Below are 18,862 nucleotides of genomic sequence, written 5' to 3'. Positions count from 1 at the left end.
AGATAAGGAACTCCTGTAGATATTTTGCAGCACTGAAAGCACAAGGGATAAAATGATAGAAGCTTAGAAGGGAGTACAGCAGTTTGCCAAGGCATAGAAAATAAGCTCATTCCGTAGTATGCGTGTAGAAAAGATGGCAAGCACTGTTCAGACTTGGATAAGTTTTTACAAAGAAATTAAATGCTTTAAGTTTCAGTGTCTCTAATGTTCTAAATTACAGCATACTAAATAAATATGTTACAATTTTTCATCTTCTTCTACATTATAACAATAAGAGAATCCTTAATTTTTTACAGACATTTTTAAAGGTCACAGAATAATTGCAGTTTTCCCCACTGATTATTAAGATCTCCTTGCACAATTATTTTTATGGTCCTGCTCTCGTGCAAAGCGAGTCAGCCAGGAGCTGTGAGGTAAACCTGGAGATTTATCTCAGCGTGAGCCGGGCTTCCAGAAGAAAGAGCTGCTGCCCTCACCTCAAAAACACTATGGTAGTAAGACGCTTTTTTCCCCCTAAAATATTCTATAAAAACATTAGAAAAAGAAGGGGGTGGGAAGTTAAATCCAAATTCAAACACAGAGATGATCACAATTAATATTTGGTATTTTTATTTGTATCCTCTGGTTCTATTCCTATACATATACGTATGGATTTATATGGATACATATTTTTTAACTACAGAAATGGTATCATAATATGATTGATTCCATCCTCTGAATCATCAGCCTAACTTTTCAGGAAGGTTATTTTGCTTCTACAATTCTGGGTCTACTCTCTTCACAAGGCGGGTATTTTTAAAATAATTTTTTAATTTTCAATTTTAGTTCACATGCAATATTATATTAGTTTCAGGTGACAAGATGGTGATTAGACATTTATACAGTTTATGAAGGGATCACCCCAAAAGTCCAGTGTCCACCTGAAACCATACACACAAGTAGCTGGGAAAGCAAGGGTGACTCTGAAGGATTTGGGGATTTTATACTTGTACATACTCGATAAGGATTTGTATCAGTGATTCGGTAGCAGCTTCAAAGCACGTGTCGACCCCGTGGCATAGCTCCCACTGAAGGTAAACTGCATGCTGTTATCTTAACCAGTGTTCCCAGTCACCAGTTGAGGCGATCAGAATGGCAGGGGCAGCCGCCAATCAATGTTTATGGAGCTGTGGGCCAGGCTTCAAGGGACCCAAGCTGGATAAGACACAGCTGTGGTCTGTTAGGAACTCTTGGATGGCAGCAGTGTGGCTCATCAAGTGTAGTATTTGAATTTGTAAAATACAGATACCTTTCCTTTCTTCTCCACCTCCATTCCAGAAAAGCTATCTTGAGAGGCTTGGTTCTGTTAAGTAAGGTGGAGTTCTTTCTTACAGAATTTTCATTATTTAGATATAAAAATAACAAATACTGTTTTGTTCATTGCCCCTGGCATTTGCTTACCTTCAGAAATTGTCTGAGAATACTGGTAACGCTGAGGGACTGCACAGGCTTACTAATATGCTGCTTTCCCCGACTGCGGGATAGGAAAAACCACCCTGTGAAGTGTTGCTAGTGAGTATGTCCTGTCTGTCTCCATCCATCCACTCCCTTCCCACTCCTTTTAGGACAGTTGATCAAAGAGACATTCTCAAAAGAGCCACATAGATAGTTAATTCATAAAGAAAGCAAGGTCTCAGTAAATTCATAGAATAGTTAACTGATCATCTCCAGTGAAATTAAATTTATATGTGGGAAGGTTAAAAAGCCATTTCCATCTTTTGCCTGTTTCTGAGATTTTTAAATATGGTATTTTAAATACCATATTTAGCAGGTGTTTATTAAAGTTTACTCTAAAAGTAGTATTTCTTTTATTTTATTTTAGAATTTTTATGAGTTTATTTGAGCCAAACTAACAACATGTGCCAGGGAGCAAGCTCTCAAATGCTCCCTAAAGCTAGCATACTAGCGGGGATCCCAGAGAAGCAGAATTTACTTATAAAAAATTGTGTATTCTTATATGTTTAAACTTCAGTCACCTTCCAAGTACTTTCTATTTGAGGCAATACACCTATTGAGACATTTTTTCTACTGCTCAGAACAGTTTTTGAACTCATCAATTTTGATGCCCTTTAGTGCTTCTGCCATTTTTTATTTCAACTCTTCCACATTGGCAAAGCATTTCCCTTTGAGAACTTTTTTCATCTGGGGAAACAAAAAAAAGTTGTTCAGGAAGAGGTGAATAGGGAGGGTGGGGCACGAGGGTCATGCTGTTTTTCGTCAAAAACTGCTGAACACTCAACGTGATGTGGGCAGGTGCGCTTGTAAATCACCCATCATGAAATGGGCAAACGCGTTGAAAGACTCTTCAAGAAAAAATTCACTGGAGCTGAACGCAGCCTCTCACAACTCCAGCTGGTGCACTGACGCAGATGGGCTCCTAGAACACTCACCTGGCGGGGTGAGCCTGGACCGTCCAGAAGATGATTCCAGTTTTTTTTTTTTGAGGGGGGGGAGGGGTTTAGAGTCATTATACCCATATATCACGTAGAGACTGAAAAGCAATCCCTGATTAACTTTTATGTTATTATGATCACCTTCCACCTTCACAGAATTTAGTTACTGATTTAGTTACTCATAAACTGCTATATCAACCTATGATAAATTAATTTTTTTCCTCTTTGATATTTTTATTGCAGTGTTTAGAACATTGTAGGAACTATCAAACAAGCTTATTGTTTAACTTGTTTAAATATCAAACAGTAAGGCTCTGGCAGAGTTGATCTTTTAGAACCCAGTATTTGAAATTCCAGCAACTCATCATCCAGATTAGAATAGATTATAAACTCAAATGAGAGATTTAAGTTGTCATTTATAGTGTAAGCTCTATATTGGGACCTTGTCTGTCTTTTGTCTATAGTGGCTCAGTACTCAACTCAAAATAGGTGCTCAATATAGTTGTTGAAAAATAGAATTTTCTAGAGTTTGAATTAGAAATTACATGTTTGAGTTAACTATTTTATCTCTGATAAATTTTAATTCAGCCTGTCAACAGCATCCACCAGGTATTGTGTAGTGTGCTCCTTGTTGGAAAAGATAAAAGAGTCCGGTATAGGTTGCTATCTAAGAAACATTCATGTAATAAATAGATAGTGTCGACCTAAGAAACCTCCAAACCTGTAGAGAATTTTTATGAGTTTATTAGAGCCAAACTGATGACATGCTTGGAAGCAAGATCTCCAGTGCTCCCCTGGGTGATAGTTTTGAAATTTCTTTTGTACTTTTGGAATGAAAGAAGATTACATGAGGGCAGGAGAAAGCAAGGTACAAGATAGTTAAGATTACTGACTCCCTCTGAGGGATCTGGAAAAAAGATTTCTCTGGCATTTCAAAGCTGTGTTAACCTGGATTCACAAAAACAGTGGACAGGGCTTGTTGCAGGCAAAGATAAACATTTTTATAGGCCTGGAAGGAGACTACCCTCCATGACCTGCCCAGTTAGGAATTTTATGATCAGATCACCCTGTGAGGTTACTTTTGGTCAGATTTATTACAGAGCCGCTTTTTCATCCACAATAGTAAATTGAGGTACTAAGTGTTATCAGGGTTCAGAGAAGGGAGAAGTCAGTCTTGGCTGATATCAAAACCTGTAAGTAGAAGATGAAATTAGAAGTACAGGGTCTAGTACAAATAACACCCTTTTTTTAATTACAAAATCTTTTATTACAAAATCATAAGCATGTAATTCTGTAACATAACAATATCATGCTCAAGCATACCATATGACATTTGGACATGGAATATACAAATTAAAACTATAAATTATTTCATCCATATTATTACCCTACCAACCACAGCCAAGCAGGCCTTAACTTCTGCCAGACCCTGTAGTTGTTGAAAGCTATTTCATATTTACATCAAGGAAGGAGAACATTTCAGGCAGAGAGAACAAGAATAAGGACAAAGACTGGGAATGAACTGGTCTGCAATTTTGGGGTGGGATACAAGGAGCTGGTTCTACACTCAAACTTTAACCTAGGCTATAGCTCAAGGTTTTTCTCCTCTCCTATCCCAGGACAAAAAAGGATTCCAAAGGTACAGTTAGAAATCTGGCTTAATTTCTCATGGGAGGAGGAAAGTGATTATATGTAGAAATGGCCTAAGGCAAGTGCTTTGGGGCTATTTTCTTTGGTGATCTCGGGCCCTTTTTCTCTTTGGACTCTTTTTATTTTTTTTCCCCAAGGGAAGAAGAAACCTAAGTGGGGAATGGAGACAGGCATGGAATAGATTCTGCTACTGAATGTCACAAAAGCATTATTTGTAGTTAACACCTGGTCAAGCCCTATTCTCCAGGTTAGGGAAGTATGTGACTGAGCAGTAGACGTCTGCCCGGAATGTCCTCTGTATTATCTACCCACCCTGAGAATTGGACAGGATACCATGGGGCAGTTCTGGATCCCAGCTCTTTCTTTCCTTGGGTACACCGCTGTAGTGTTGTTAAGAGAAGAAATGCCCAGAAAGGGGGAAGTGAAAATACTAAATGGCAAAAGACCTTTTTATAAGATTGAGATCCCAGATGAGATGGGAAGAATTGGAACCCAGAATGTAAGAAGTGTTATCAGTAAAGAAGAGGAGAGAATCATCTTCCTTTGAGTCTGAAAAGAAAGCTAAGAGAAATGATGGTTCTCTTTTTTTCTTTTATTATTTTATAATGCCTTTAAGTGCCAGGCCTTGTGTGTTAAGTGCATGGATTACAGTGGGGAACTCTGCTCCCATGGAGTTTCCATGCTAGCTGTGGAGATGACAGAGCCACGTCATCTCTGACACAGTCAGAGCTATGGCAGGAATGCAAACAGGAGAGTGAAGGGGTGGCTATTTCTGATTGTCAGTTCAGGATACACCTCTTTGAGGATGTGCCCATAAAAGCTGAGATGGAATTGGTGAGAAACTACCAGTATCAAGACCCGCAGAAGAACATTTCACACAGAAGAAACAGCCAGTGTACTCAAAGAACAGCTAAAGGGCCCATGTGGCTGGGTGTTGCTCCAGGAGAGGGAGGGGGTGGTCCCCTAGCATGGGGTGGGGGCTGGGGCACAGATCAGAGTGTTTTGTAAACCTGTTAAGAATATGACTTCATTAGACCTTCAAAGGGAAGACATAGACAGAGTGTTTTAAATAGGGGGATCACATGATCAGCTGTTGTGATGGGAGTGGATGGCGTGGAGGGAGTAGAAGTGAAAAAATAGTAGGAAGCTCCTGTGTTTCCCCAGGCAAGAGACTGGGATGTGATGGTAGAAGCAGGGAGAAATGAGCTGATTCCTAACATGTTTGGGAGGGGGGGTCTGTAAGATTTCCTGATTGACATGGGGCTAGGGGCAGACTTGTAAGGGATAGAGAGGACTTGAAGGTAGCATTTAAGCTTCTTAGTTGACTAACTGGGTGGTGGTAGCACCATTATTGTTGGAGAAAGGAATAGAGTCATTGGGTCCGTGGTGGGGGAATTGGAGGGTGAGCAACAGCTCTGCTGTGGCCCCTTCACTTTGAAATGTGTTTAGACATCCAAGATCTTCCGGACAGGCAAGAAATGATGGTGGCTGAGGCTAGGATAGTGGAAGTAGAGGTAGGAAAATAATGCAACCAAAGTCTATAGTTCCTGGTTGGTGATTTAATTTATATGTAGAGAGTATTTAAAGCTCATGGGACTGGATGAGATCACTGTGGTCAGCAGTCAGCAGCCTCGGCCAAATCTAGTGCCCTGCTGGTTTTTATATGGCCTGGGAACTAAGAATGGTTTTTACATTGTTTAAATGGTTGAAAAAAAGGAAACGAATCTTAATATTTTGAGCACATGAAAATGATACGAAGTACAATTTGAGTGCTCATTAATCAAGTTTTATTGGAAAGTAGCCACACTTACTCATTTGTGTATTGTCTGGCTACTTTCACAGAGCAGAGCTGAGTATTGCATGTGACTCACAAAGCCTAAAATATTTCATATCTGACCCCTAACCAGCTGTGTAGAAAGAACAGGTGGCCTAGGACATACCCAGGTCATGTCAACACTTAATCATGGTGGGTAGTCAGATGTTGAAGCTTGTAGAGGGAGCTTGATTTTTATGTCCGTTTTTTCAGCAACCTGCCAAAAAGTGATGCTGGTGATTAGGGTGTAGAGAATTGAGTAATTGAGTGGGGGGATTTACAGTAAAAAGAACACATCTGTTATATCTTTTCTGAGGTTCAGGGAGACCATGTGATTCATTAAATAATTTTAGTTTTTTCAGATTCCTTGTATTTGAATGTTTTATCTTTGTATTTTACTTATCTTGACTGAGACCAGGTAAGTAACTGTAGTTTTCAGATCAGTATCTTTGATCCATCATTGACACATGGCTCATGCTCTGAGAATATTATAAAATATTTATAATCAAGATTGCAATGGAAAATAATGATTATAGTATAGACATTAAAATAAATCTGTAGTTTTCTGTTTAAAGGATATAACTCAACCCAGTGCATTATCCCTTAAAGGAAATAGAACTTGTAGAATGAATTTCAGAGAAAGGCAGAATTCCCCATGCTGTTCCATTTGCTTTAAAAATCTCTTAGCTAAGTTAATATGATCAATATAAGAGGGCTTAGAGTAGATTATTTCACTTTGTGTGCATCTAAGAATATGGTGTTAATCAGTGAGTTTGATTCCTTTGTAGGAGCATACATTGATAGGTTCAGCAAATTCTCAAGATATCCAGCTGTGTGGAATGGGAATTCTCCCTGAACACTGTATTATAGACATCATGCCAGAAGGCCAGGTTATACTGACTCCTCAGAAGAACACCAGGTAATGTATTTTAATTAGTGTTAATATCACAATAATTTTTAAGAGGAAGAAAGTATACTAGTTGCAGATGATATATAGAACATTTGACCTTCGTTTGCTTTTTAAAAATATTTTATTTATTGATTTTTAGAGAGGGAGAGAAACATTGATTTGTTCCACTTATTTATGCATTCATTGGATGATTCTTGTATGTGCCCTGACCAGGGATTGAACCTGCAATCTTGGCATATAGGGACGGCACTCTTAACCACTGAGCTACCTGGCCAGTGCTTGGTTTGCCTTTAAGTTCACTTAATGAAGATACCCGCCTAGTTAAACAAGTCCTTTATGTTAACTTTTTAATCTCTTAGACCCATTTATTCATCTCTACGCTCATTACCATGGCCTAATTTAAATAAGGCCCTCATTCGGTCTTGACTGGACTCCCTGAGAGCACCCTCATGTTTTTCTGGTTCAGCACACCAAACAGCCAAGTGGCTTTCTACTATTTTTGATACAAAATTTCTTACATCCCTCCTGTTTTTCTCCTGTTCCTCTGCCTCTGCCATTTCCTTAGCCAGCTAATTCCTATCTGACCTTCAAGGGTTACCTCTGTCATTGTCCACTTTGGGGAATTCCCTGTTTGGTCTAAATTAAAGGCTCCCACTCATTATGTGTTCCCAGTGCACCTTATGCTTCCTGTTAACACTCTGTATTGTATTCTTTTGGGCTGTTAATCTTTATTACCCCGTTGGACTGTGAGCTCCTTGAAGACAGGACCTTTTTTTTTTTTTAACATTCTCTATCTCTATCCTTAGCACTTAGTCTAAGACTAGTATATATGTATATAAGTGCTCAATAAGTAATGAATGAATGAAGAGGTGTAACATGTTTAAATTAAATATTTGTCAGTTTGTTTTCTTAAGCTACAAAACTGTTACCACCCTGTTGTATAACTGTCTGCAACTTATAGGTGATGGTTAACTAATTTATATTGATCTTCTGAATGTTGATCCATTTCATCATCAATATTAAAAAAATCATAAACATCATCATTGATTTCATCTCTAAAGTTTATATATTGGGAAACTATCAAGCTTCTGGTGAAGGATACCAGTGTACCAGTGAGAAAGAAGAAAGGGCAGAAGCCGCCTGGCACCCCTAGCCAGGGCTTGCGCTTTTCCTTTTAAGTAATCTCACAGAACAGAAATTAGGCAAGGTTACTCTGAGGGTGTGACCACGGAAGGCAGAGCAGGCTACACGATCATTTTGTTTGAGCTCGGAGAAAAATCAAGGTCACTATGCCACACACAAAGTACCAGACACCATTTCTCACGTACACCATCATAGAGTCACTCCTGCTTTCCGACAGCCTCCTACATGGAGAGAACCCCCACTTCCTTAGAGCCTCTCCCGGACCCTCCAGCTAAAGCCCAAATGCTGCCTCAGGGCCTTCTCCGCGCCCTCTCACCGACGCCCCAGCCCCCTGTGGCATGCCTTGTCCCTCTGCAGGAGGGGTCAGCCCGACTCTTCAACTGCAGGAATGCTCCTGTGGTCTTTGGTTTGAGGATATTGACACAAGTTTCCCAAAACTCTCATTTTCACTTGAAAGCTGGCAATTTGCAGCTGGCAACAAGTACTGTCAGTTGTTTTCTTCGAAGTGACATGCTGGCTTTGTTTATTTTCAAGAAAATGTCTACTAAAAGATCACTTTGTATGTGTCTTTGATTCAAGTCATACCCTACTTCAGGATGCATTGACATAGCACTAGTTTATGTACTTCTCATTTTGTCACCTGAGGTGTATAAAAAGCTGTGTACTCAAAGGTCAAGATTTAGTACAAGTTATAATTGTTACTGCTTTATCAAGGACATTCACAGACAAAACTTTTTTTAGATTGTGAGGCACAACGATCCAGCGGCTGCTAGTGGTGTTTCGGCGCCACTGCCTTGATTTGTCTACCACGCCAGCAGTTTTACTCATTGTCAGCACAGATGCCGACACAGTGAAAAAGGGCAGGTTAGCCTTATAAAAATAGCTTTGTCCTCTGGGGACCCACGCAGAATGTGCTTTGAGAACTGTTATTATATTCATGCTTCTATTTACTAATCATGGCTTATCCTGCTGTTGCTTTTTAAAGTCAGCCTATGTAGGTGTTTGCCTTTAATTAAATTTCTCATTGTATTTAAGGAATCTGGATCATAAAGGCTAAAATTTGCTGATTTTATTAGGTCTCCTCTTGCATGACTGTATTTTCTGAGCTTGTGCTTTGAATAATCAGACTATAGGAGTATAAATACCAATTACTTTTAGGTTTAAAAAACCCACCGAGTAAGTGATACCTAGACAAAGAGTAAGATTTTGTGTATGTGCACATATGAAAAAGATAACTAACAGTATAATGCCGGGGAAGTGCTTAGGAACTTAAAGAAATGAAGACACGATAGGCTGGAGTAAGGAGCAACCTTTCACAGGAAGTATCAATGAGACTGGGTCTCGAAAGCTGAGCAAGATTTGGGGGGATGGAGAGGAATGGGAACCACATTTCAGTTTGTAGGACTGGTACAAACCTGGCTTTGGAAGAAGAGTCAGTCATGTTTAGTGGACAGAACATGAAGTTTGTTTGTGTTTGTTTTTGCTGAAGCTGAGAGTTTGGTAGAAGTTGGAAAGGAAGAGATAAAAAAGGCTTCCTTTTGTTGGACCCTTAATGTCAAGTGAAAGAACTTGACTGTTATCCTACGTCTAAGCAAGTGGGTTATTTGGCAGGAGAGAGGCATGATGACACTATTATACTGGTATGCATAATTTTCTATTTATTTCCCGCCCTCTCCAAAATCTCCATTTAATATTTTTCTAATCACCATTTTTCTGTTGAACTCCAGTGTCAAGATAAACAGTCAAGTTGGCCTGAAAAATATTCTGTGTATTGATAGGATACGGATATTTTACTGTGGCCAGTTACAGAAGAATTTAATGTTGGTTTCATTTCTTATTACTGATATCTGTAGATCTAGAGTCCAATTGGTTGACTGACTCTTTTTATGCAGGAGATTGGACATAGTTGTTTTAGTTGTAACAGATACTGCTATCATTTTTCTATTATTGGCTGTAATGGTTCCATACTTACTCCTTATTATGTTATATAACAAATTCAGAACTTTGCTAAACAGAGAATAATTATTATACTTAGTACCATAAGCATTTCTTTGTTAGGTAAATAAACAAAGAAGTAGATATAAATAATAAAATTCACCAAGGGCAGGTTTTATTTTGGGGAGTTGATTATTTTGTTTTTCCTAGTAAGTGGATCTCTGTGGTACTGGAAACTTAAAGGAGAAAACATGATAATCATCGCTTACATGTCTAACCTCTTCTTCCCACAGAACATTTGTAAATGGCTCGTCTGTATCCAGTCCTGTACAGCTACACCACGGGGACAGGATATTATGGGGAAACAATCACTTCTTCAGGTGTGACATTATTTATGGTTTTTAAAGAAGATTACTGAAGACTATACTCTAACACAGAAGAATATATATTGAAAAATAAACATAACTCCATAAATATTATGTATTTATTAGTATATATATTTTTACTGTATGTGCTATAATTATATACTATATACAGAGTGGGGCAAAAGTAGATTTACAGTTGTTCTTATCGAAAATAATACAATAATTAATAAATAATAATGCAAGAATAAACTGTTTTGCATACTTACAACTATAAACCTACTTTTGCCTCACCCTGTATATATGTTTGTTCACTCTATGGTTTGAGTCTGAGGGAATATGAACAATATACTCAGGAAAAAAACTGAGTTTACTTAGACATTTTTTCCTTTTTATTTCTCAGTGGAAGATGATTGTTTTGCCATCTGGTGTAAGAATTCATTAGTTTTTTTCTGATATGTTCATCTTTTTATTTGTTCATTTTTTATAGGAAAAGTAGTGGTTTTAGTTTCCTTATTCATAAAATAAGGTTTGTATTTCTTTTAGCTGCAAGTAACTGCAAACTTAACTGTAGTGACTTAAATTGATAGTTTATTTCTTTGACAAAACAAGAAATCCGAAGGAAGATGGTTGTTGGCATTGGCTAAGCTCCTCAAAACTGTCATGGCAGAAGTCTTGTCATTGTCATGACATTTTTCTATGGCCTAAAAATGGCCACAGCACTCCAGAAGTCTCCTCTGAGTCCCCAGTAACCTTCCTCTTAGGCCTCATTTGCTGTAATTTACCTCCTAGCTGAGAGGGGGCTGAGAAAGAAAGTATCAGTCCTGGGACTGCACACATTGCTTCTCATACAAAATTGGTGTTGTGTTGGCAAGGCAAGGAGGGCCGAATATTGTATAAAATTAAAATCCTAGTCTGTTTCTCTTTCTTTCACTGGTCACTGTGCTTCACATATCAAACTGACTTATCTCATGGCTCATGGAAATCCTTTGCTCGTAAGCCAGCTGATATTTAGATGACTGAAGAAAGGGTAGAGGGGTACAGAGTATGTGGAAAATATTTTTATTTCTTTCTTTCTCAAACTAAATCGAGCATAAATTGCTTGACTTAGTATCCACAGCCTTCATAGTTTGATCCTTTCAGCATTATCTCTCTCAACTTCTGCAATACAAATTGTGTGTATTCCGTGTTGTTTGATTCATAACTTCTTTTAGCTTGTAACAGCTACGTGGCCTTGTGTCATACCCTCTCTGTTGTAATTATTTGCACATGCGTATGTGTTACATTTATACTACTGGAATATAAACTGGGTCCAGTAATTGCCTTATATTTACATGATACCCCCTTGACATCTAGCAAATGCCAGTATTTATGAATGAGATGAATGTATATATCTTTACTTAAAAAATAATCTTTTTTCCCCAAGATTGAATTTGCCTAAAAAGAAGAAGAAAGCAGATCAAGAGAATGAGGACCAGGATACCTCCCTGAAGAATGATACCAGTTCTGAGCAGCTGGATGTGGACGGAGATTCCTCTAGCGAGGTGTCCAGTGAAATCAACTTCAACTATGAATATGCCCAGATGGAGGTTACCATGAAAGCTCTGGCTAATAATGGTGAGATCTGTGGTGCATTTGAGAATCTTTTCTTAAAATTAAATTTATTTTTTATTTAAGTATAGTTGGTATACAATCCTTTACTGCTTATATTAGTTTCAGGTGTACAATATAGTGAGTCAACATTTTTATACTTTACAATGTGATCGTCCCACTAATTCCAGTAATCATTTGTCACCGTGTAAACTTACCACAATTTTATTGATTATATTCCCGTTCCCCTTTTCATGCATCTCTACCTACCACCCCCGTTCTGGTAACCATCCCTTTGGTCTCTGTTTCTTTAAAGTTGATGGAGAGTTAAAAATATCTTTGACTGAGATGCTTTAAATGTTAACAACAACAAAAAAATTCTTTAGGTTGTTCTCTGTACTCTATTCTCTTGTGTCTTTGGCTTTTAATTTGTTGTGTTTATAAAAACTTGCATTCTTTCTGCCTTGATATACAAGTTACTGCAACCTTTGTTCTCATTGATAGAATTTGTCAGGTTTGAAACTTGATTATCATTGGCTCATTATTATAGTGGATTTCTGGAGCATTAACCATATTTTGGGTTACGTGTGGAACATATAATAGACCTACCTGCTTTTTCTGTAAGGAAGATAGTTTGGCATATATCAGACAGAACAGGTAACTAATTGGGAGTAAAAATTGCTGTTTATTCCAAACTCTCTTTAAAAATCTTACTTTTATTAGGATGACAAACAACAATATAGTATAACATTTGAAGTGTATTGTGTTATATAGTTGACCTTTTGTTCATTTTTTTACCTTTTTATAAAAATCTTATTTAGATCCAATGCAGTCAATATTGAACAGCCTCGAACAACAGCACGAAGAGGAAAAGCGATCTGCATTAGAGCGCCAGAGGCTTATGTATGAGCATGAATTGGAGCAACTACGAAGAAGGCTGTCTCCTGAGAAACAAAACTGCCGTAGTGCGGACAGGTTTTCTTTCCACTCACCCAGTGCTCAGCAGCGCTTGAGACAGTGGGCTGAAGAGAGGTAGGTGGTGCCTAGGACCTTTAGTATACGTGTAAGCACATGCTCATCACCTTTAACCCACCTAGGTAAGATACAGATTGGAATAATGTAGACATTACTTTAGAAAGAATTATATTACAAGAGAGTAGTACAGCTAAGAACCATTTTTGGAAAAAATGGAAATTATCAATTTATATTGACTTACTCAAAAGCTGCCTGTGTTAGATGCTGCCCTGTTTTTAGTTTGTTGGCTTTTGGATTTGAGTAAACAAGTATCTGTACTTAGAAGTTATACACTATCATTGTATTATACTTCAGGCTCTGAAGCTTGGGTAGATGCTTTTTTCAAAAAGGGAAAAAGAAAGGTGGTTATCTGGACTGAGTAGCTCTGGTAGGTAAAGCATGGTGCTAATGAGATGCAGATTGCAAGTTTGATCTTCATAGTGGCTAATTAGCATTGCACTGAAGTGTCTTATCTGTGGTTACAGACTGTACTTAACTAACCTCTTGCTATTCAAAGTTCAGTGTACCCACAGGCAGCATCCATGTCACCCCGAGATTAATAGAAATACGGCATCTCAGGCTCCACCCCAGACCTACTGAGTCAGAATCTTCAGTTAGTCAAGATCCCCAGTTGATCTGATACAGAGTCCAGGTTTTGAAGCACTTCCTAACCTAGGGCCCGTTTGGTACAGGAGCACGTGCCAGAGCTTATAACATAGCCCAGATACAAGCACGTGCATAGGCTGGTGTCGGTAATGCATTCCCTGTGTGTGAAAGACAGTTGTAAAGCTTGGTTGGCACTTTAGCATGAACATGTCACATACTATATAGTATTCTGATGTGCTGCTTGATGGTTATCTCCTCCCTTCCCCCATTTTTTTTTTTTTTTTTTTAAAGAGAAGCGACAATGAATAACAGCCTGATGAGGCTGCGGGAACAAATTGTTAAGGCCAATCTGTTGGTGAGAGAAGCTAATTACATTGCAGAAGAACTGGATAAGAGAACAGAGTATAAAGTAACCCTACAGATTCTAGCCTCCAGCCTCGATGCCAACAGCAAGGTGAGCTTACTGTTGATGGAAAAAACAGACATCATTGGCTACAGCTGCTTTATATTTCCCCAGTGTCTATTTAAACATCAGTGGGTTTGGTCTCATCCCCATCTATTCCCTCCACAATCTAGTTTTTATAGTTGTCATCCTCTCTCTAGTAGAATTCACTTCCTTTCAATTCTGTCCCTTTGTGCATATATGTCCATCCTCCATTGGAAATATCGTCTCCACTCCTCCATCCAGACCTACCAATTTATTTCACTCAACTCTTTTTCTTCGAATCTGTTTAAGTGATTTCTGAGAAGCCTTTTCGGATGAGCTTTCCCAGAGTGGCATTTTCCTTTATCCTGTCACGACTCTGCAGCCACCACCGTGTTAGGTTTTCATTTTACTTAAAACCATGTCATTTTCCACTTGCTAATAGATTGCTCTGAAAAACTGTTCATCAGCTATTTTCTGTGTGTATTCAAGATTACAAATCTCTTTTTTTCTTGTATCATGTGATAAACAATAAAATGTAGGAGGAAAGTCTCATCAAAATCTCCTAGCTTTGCCATCCATTAATAATTATTTTCTTTCTTATTTAGGTTCTTTTCTAACTCTTGATCAGGTTCATGTATGAGTTCTGATGAATTAGGTAGATTTTGTATTCAGATAAACATTTGAGTGTGTGGTTTGTTTCTCCTATAGTATTTGACACAGCAAAGTTTCAGTGAATCCTTCCTGGGTGGTCTATTCTAATTTGATAACAGGGACTACCTTTTTTTTCTCTTATAGCATCATAGCAGCAAGGTCAATGTTTTGCACAAAGTATATATTTGGCAAATATGACCCTAATGTTTTTAGTAATAAAGATATTGTAAATGTGATAGAATCATTACTTCTGGAGAATGTCTTTTAACAACTATTCTGTGTATACTTTGAAAGATTTTACTCACTTAGAACTTTATTTTGCTTGTTGGTATTGTAGGACAAACCATGGGTGTAGCTGGAATTCATGGATAAAAAAATATTAGAGGAAAGCCAATTATGGTCAAAAGTTACAGGGCTCAGCTTCTTCTAGAAGACTGAGAAGAGCAAAGTCTTTTTCCATCCTGTAGTGGTTGAGTTGAAAAAACAGAACTGCGGATAATTTTTTCCCCACTAAGCATGACTGTAGCCCTTTTCTGTATATCCTGGCTTGGGCTTTGTTGGAAGGAGCCACCCTGCCTTTGGGAAGCCAGCTCAACACCTAGAAGTGACTCAAGTCACTTTGGGCATCTCTCTCCTCCCAGACACCTGATAGCATGTTTATGGGGGCATTTTTTTGTTTGTTTGTTTTTTCTTGTTGGTAGAAATGACACACTTTGCTGGAGTTGAAAGAGCCCTTATTAACAGAAGGCTACTAATCCCCTCTATTATTGATTTAATAAATTAGTAGTATCAGATTTTGGCCAGAGAGAGGAGCTGGATAAGGAAGTATTTCTTAAGGAGATAGTCTCCTAAACTCAGGCTGCGTCTTACATGTTTTTATCCAACAACCTTATTTCTTTTTCTGTTTTTGTACTTGAAAACTCTTATTTTACTTAATGTCCCGTACACGGTGTGAATGCTGTTTTTTCTGGTCCTTACTCTTGTCCTTGTACTCACCTGTCTGGTGATTTTTGGTAAGTGACAGAAATTATTTCTTCTTCCTCTTCTTCCTTCTTCCTTATTTCTTCTTTTCCCCCCAACACCTGTCATTGTTATTTGCAGGAGGACCATGTCATGATGCTGCAGCATATTGCTCACTGCCATCTTGTCCCAGTTCTAGTATTGTCCCCCTGGAAAGGCTACTATCCACAGACCACTAATGGGATTTTTGTATTTATCCCCTAGCTGGCTGAATATAAGGTAAAAGGGCCATTAGGTGAGAGAATGATGGTTTTTCACCTCCAGAATTCTAAAGTCTTTGTTTTATTATGTAAGTTCTATTTTTTTTTTAAATTATTATAGGCAAGATGTTAAGCATCATTGGTGTATTGCACAATTCTCCAAAGTTCTAAATAGGCATTTCAGAACAGTTGATAAATTTATCTAGTAAATCTAAATTGATTAAATAACTGATAGATACATCTCTCTGCAAAAGACACACACGGGCATTTTTATTTACCACTTTGTGGTTTTAAAAAGTTTAAATATTTTTCTATATGACAAACATACTGCTTTTATAAGCTAGAAAACTTGAACAGACCCTATTTTTTTGAGGTGAAATTCACATACAGTAACATAAAATTAACCATTTTAAAGTGGACAATTCAGTGACATTTGGTACAACCTGCATCTCTATCTAATATTCTCTGGTTATGTGATAGCCTGAATAAAACATTTTTGACTTCCCATTAAACATGGTCCTGTATTTTGTGTTTTAAATTTAAACTTATATGCAACTGCCATGAAAATTTAAGTTTTGGTTGCACTTGTATATAAAGGCATTATGTTAAGCTTGTGACATTTCTGGGATGCTTTGCAATTAACAGAATAAAGAATAATAGCAGTTTCAGTTTTGGTTGATGTTGACTGGTGGGTATGGAGTGTTCAGGTTTGACTTCCATGATGTATATCTTTGTGTTTTAGTTAATAAAGTTTACTTAGTCACTCTTAAACTGTCTTTGCAGCGAGGCTCTCTTCTTAGTGAACCTGCAATCCAGGTGAGAAGAAAAGGAAAAGGAAAGCAGATTTGGTCTTTGGAAAAATTGAACAACAGGTTGTTGGACATGAGAGATCTTTATCAGGAGTGGAAGGAGTGTGAAGAAGATACCCCAGTAAGTTATTTAAGAAAAATTATGTAACTGGTACTCATCGAAGGAACCAAGCATTTGCAATGAGCTTACCCATTTTAGGGGAAAAAAGGTTTTTTTTCTGAAATAGTGGTCCTGTTTCTAGGATATTTATTTTAATCCTTTGAGTTGTTTAGCTAATCAAGAATTTTAATAACCCATTTTTTGGCACCTTTTTTTCTTTTTCTCATTTTATGTTCTCTGGAATTCTAGTAGAATTCTCTATATTCCATTCTTATTTCTGTTGCTGTTACCTGTTTTTGTCTCCTGTGAATTTATTAATAAGGCACACAATGAATGTGCCTTATTATCACTCTTCTCATTTCTCAACACATTTCATCCTGTAGATAATAAGCCTACAATATCTGTTTTGTTACTTGAACATCAGTGATACCTTAGTATTTATACTATTAGGAACATATTTTGAAGGCATTTTGATCCTAAAGTAGTTGCCATAGATCTGCACTCGGGGACTTTCATTCAGGTCAGCTGTGTACTTGTACACATTTAAAATAGAAAGATGTATTATGTATTTTTTACATATTTCAACATTGTTTTGCACAGAATTGTTTTTTCTGAGCCTCTTGTTTTTTAAAAGTGTTTACTTTTCCAGATTGTCATCAATAAAAATGAATTCTTAGTTAGATGACATTTTTTCTTAAAAATTATTTTTTAAATTTTCTTCTGTATTCCTCCTCTATTTCAATGTAGAAATAAAACAACATTAATAACAAATACAAAAAAAAAAAAAAAGCAAAATGCTCTCCTGTAAGGGAGTTACCTCCCATTAGCAGCAACGTTTCTAATGTTCTGATAAGGACAAGTAGAATAGATATAAATGAAAAATGAAGAGTTCTCTTATACATTCTACTTCATTTTCTAGTCAGTGTGTATTTTGTATGTTTTCATGGCAAGATTTCCACATAAAGAAGAAATGATAAAAGTAATGACATATTCACAGGGATGTAAAGTACAGCATACTATACTGTAATGACTATGTATGGTGCCAGATGGGTACTAGACTAATTGGAGTGGTCATTTAATAAGGTATATGATCACTGTGTTGTACTCCTGAAACAATATAGTATCACATGTCAACTATAATTGAAAAATTTTTTTAAATTAAAAGAAAGAAATGACATTACTGGGATTTCTCTCTCATGGGTGAGAAATGCTGACCATATATTCTAAAATAGGTATAAGCAGGGGGAAGGAGGGAGGGAGGAAGAGAGAGAGGGAAATACAGTGCTATACTTCAGCTATGTGTGATGACTTTATTAGAGTGCATCAAGGAGTGGTAGAATTCATTTATTTTAAGCTATTTTCTGAAGTTGTACATTCCGAATCTCTTTAAAGGTAATACGGTCTTACTTCAAGCGTGCTGATCCATTCTACGATGAGCAGGAAAATTACAGTCTCATTGGGGTGGCTAATGTCTTCCTCGAATCCCTCTTCTATGATGTGAAGTTACAATATGCTGTTCCTATTGTCAACCAGAAAGGAGAGGTTTGTTTTCTCTTCATGCCTCATATCCTGCAGAGAAAAGGGTGTTGATAATATATTGTTGTTACTATTTTTCATCAATAATAACAAGCGATAGTTGTACGTGTGGTAAGCACCTGTGTTTTCATACTGCTTCATGGTGATTATTCCAAGTACTTTGGGGTAAAGTAACTGTTAGAACCTAGGCTTCTAAATTCTCATATATCATTAACCTAATCATTTGACTTTAAAACAGAAGAAAGTGCAAAATCTGGAAAAACTGTCTACTTTCCTCCTCACTGTTACAGGTGGCAGGTCGGCTGCATGTGGAGGTGATGCGGATCAGCGGTGACATTGGGGAAAGGATTGCCGGTGGGGATGAGGCCTCAGACACCTCCTTTGATAAGGAAGCCCCTGAGAACAAACTTACGTGCATGGTAAGCCCCAGTGTCATTTAAAAATCATAGACGTGTGGTTGATTTTGAGGATTGTGGATATTTAAATGATGAATATTGGTTTTTCAAATTTTGAAAAGCTGTCTATAAATAAACCTTTAGTATTTAGTATTTCATCATATATTCTGACGTACTTACTGGTTAGACACGTACTTCCACTGCCTTCCTCTGTGAAGCCTTGAATAAGTTACCTCTTTTCTCTGGGCCATTCCACTCCAAAATTGTAT

General features: G+C 37.5%; 1 protein-coding gene across 1 annotated transcript in view; it reads left to right on the top strand.

Moving 5' to 3' along the window:
• The window catches only part of KIF13B (kinesin family member 13B), a 170,511-nt gene that overhangs the window by 87,548 nt on the left and 64,101 nt on the right, over nucleotides 1-18,862 (top strand). Inside the window, exons 14-21 of the mRNA XM_054576032.1 lie at nucleotides 6,684-6,814; nucleotides 10,177-10,263; nucleotides 11,672-11,862; nucleotides 12,657-12,867; nucleotides 13,747-13,909; nucleotides 16,537-16,683; nucleotides 18,055-18,204; nucleotides 18,489-18,617. Of these exons, the coding sequence (XP_054432007.1) occupies nucleotides 6,684-6,814; nucleotides 10,177-10,263; nucleotides 11,672-11,862; nucleotides 12,657-12,867; nucleotides 13,747-13,909; nucleotides 16,537-16,683; nucleotides 18,055-18,204; nucleotides 18,489-18,617 (1,209 nt within the window). The remainder of the gene's footprint in view (nucleotides 1-6,683; nucleotides 6,815-10,176; nucleotides 10,264-11,671; nucleotides 11,863-12,656; nucleotides 12,868-13,746; nucleotides 13,910-16,536; nucleotides 16,684-18,054; nucleotides 18,205-18,488; nucleotides 18,618-18,862) is intronic.

Source organism: Pteronotus mesoamericanus, unplaced genomic scaffold (genome assembly GCF_021234165.1).
Source record: "Pteronotus mesoamericanus isolate MK-2021 breed Mesoamerican mustached bat unplaced genomic scaffold, CSHL_Meso_final contig_32, whole genome shotgun sequence".
NCBI lineage: Eukaryota > Metazoa > Chordata > Mammalia > Chiroptera > Mormoopidae > Pteronotus > Pteronotus mesoamericanus.
This window is presented reverse-complemented; position numbering and strand designations above follow the sequence as displayed.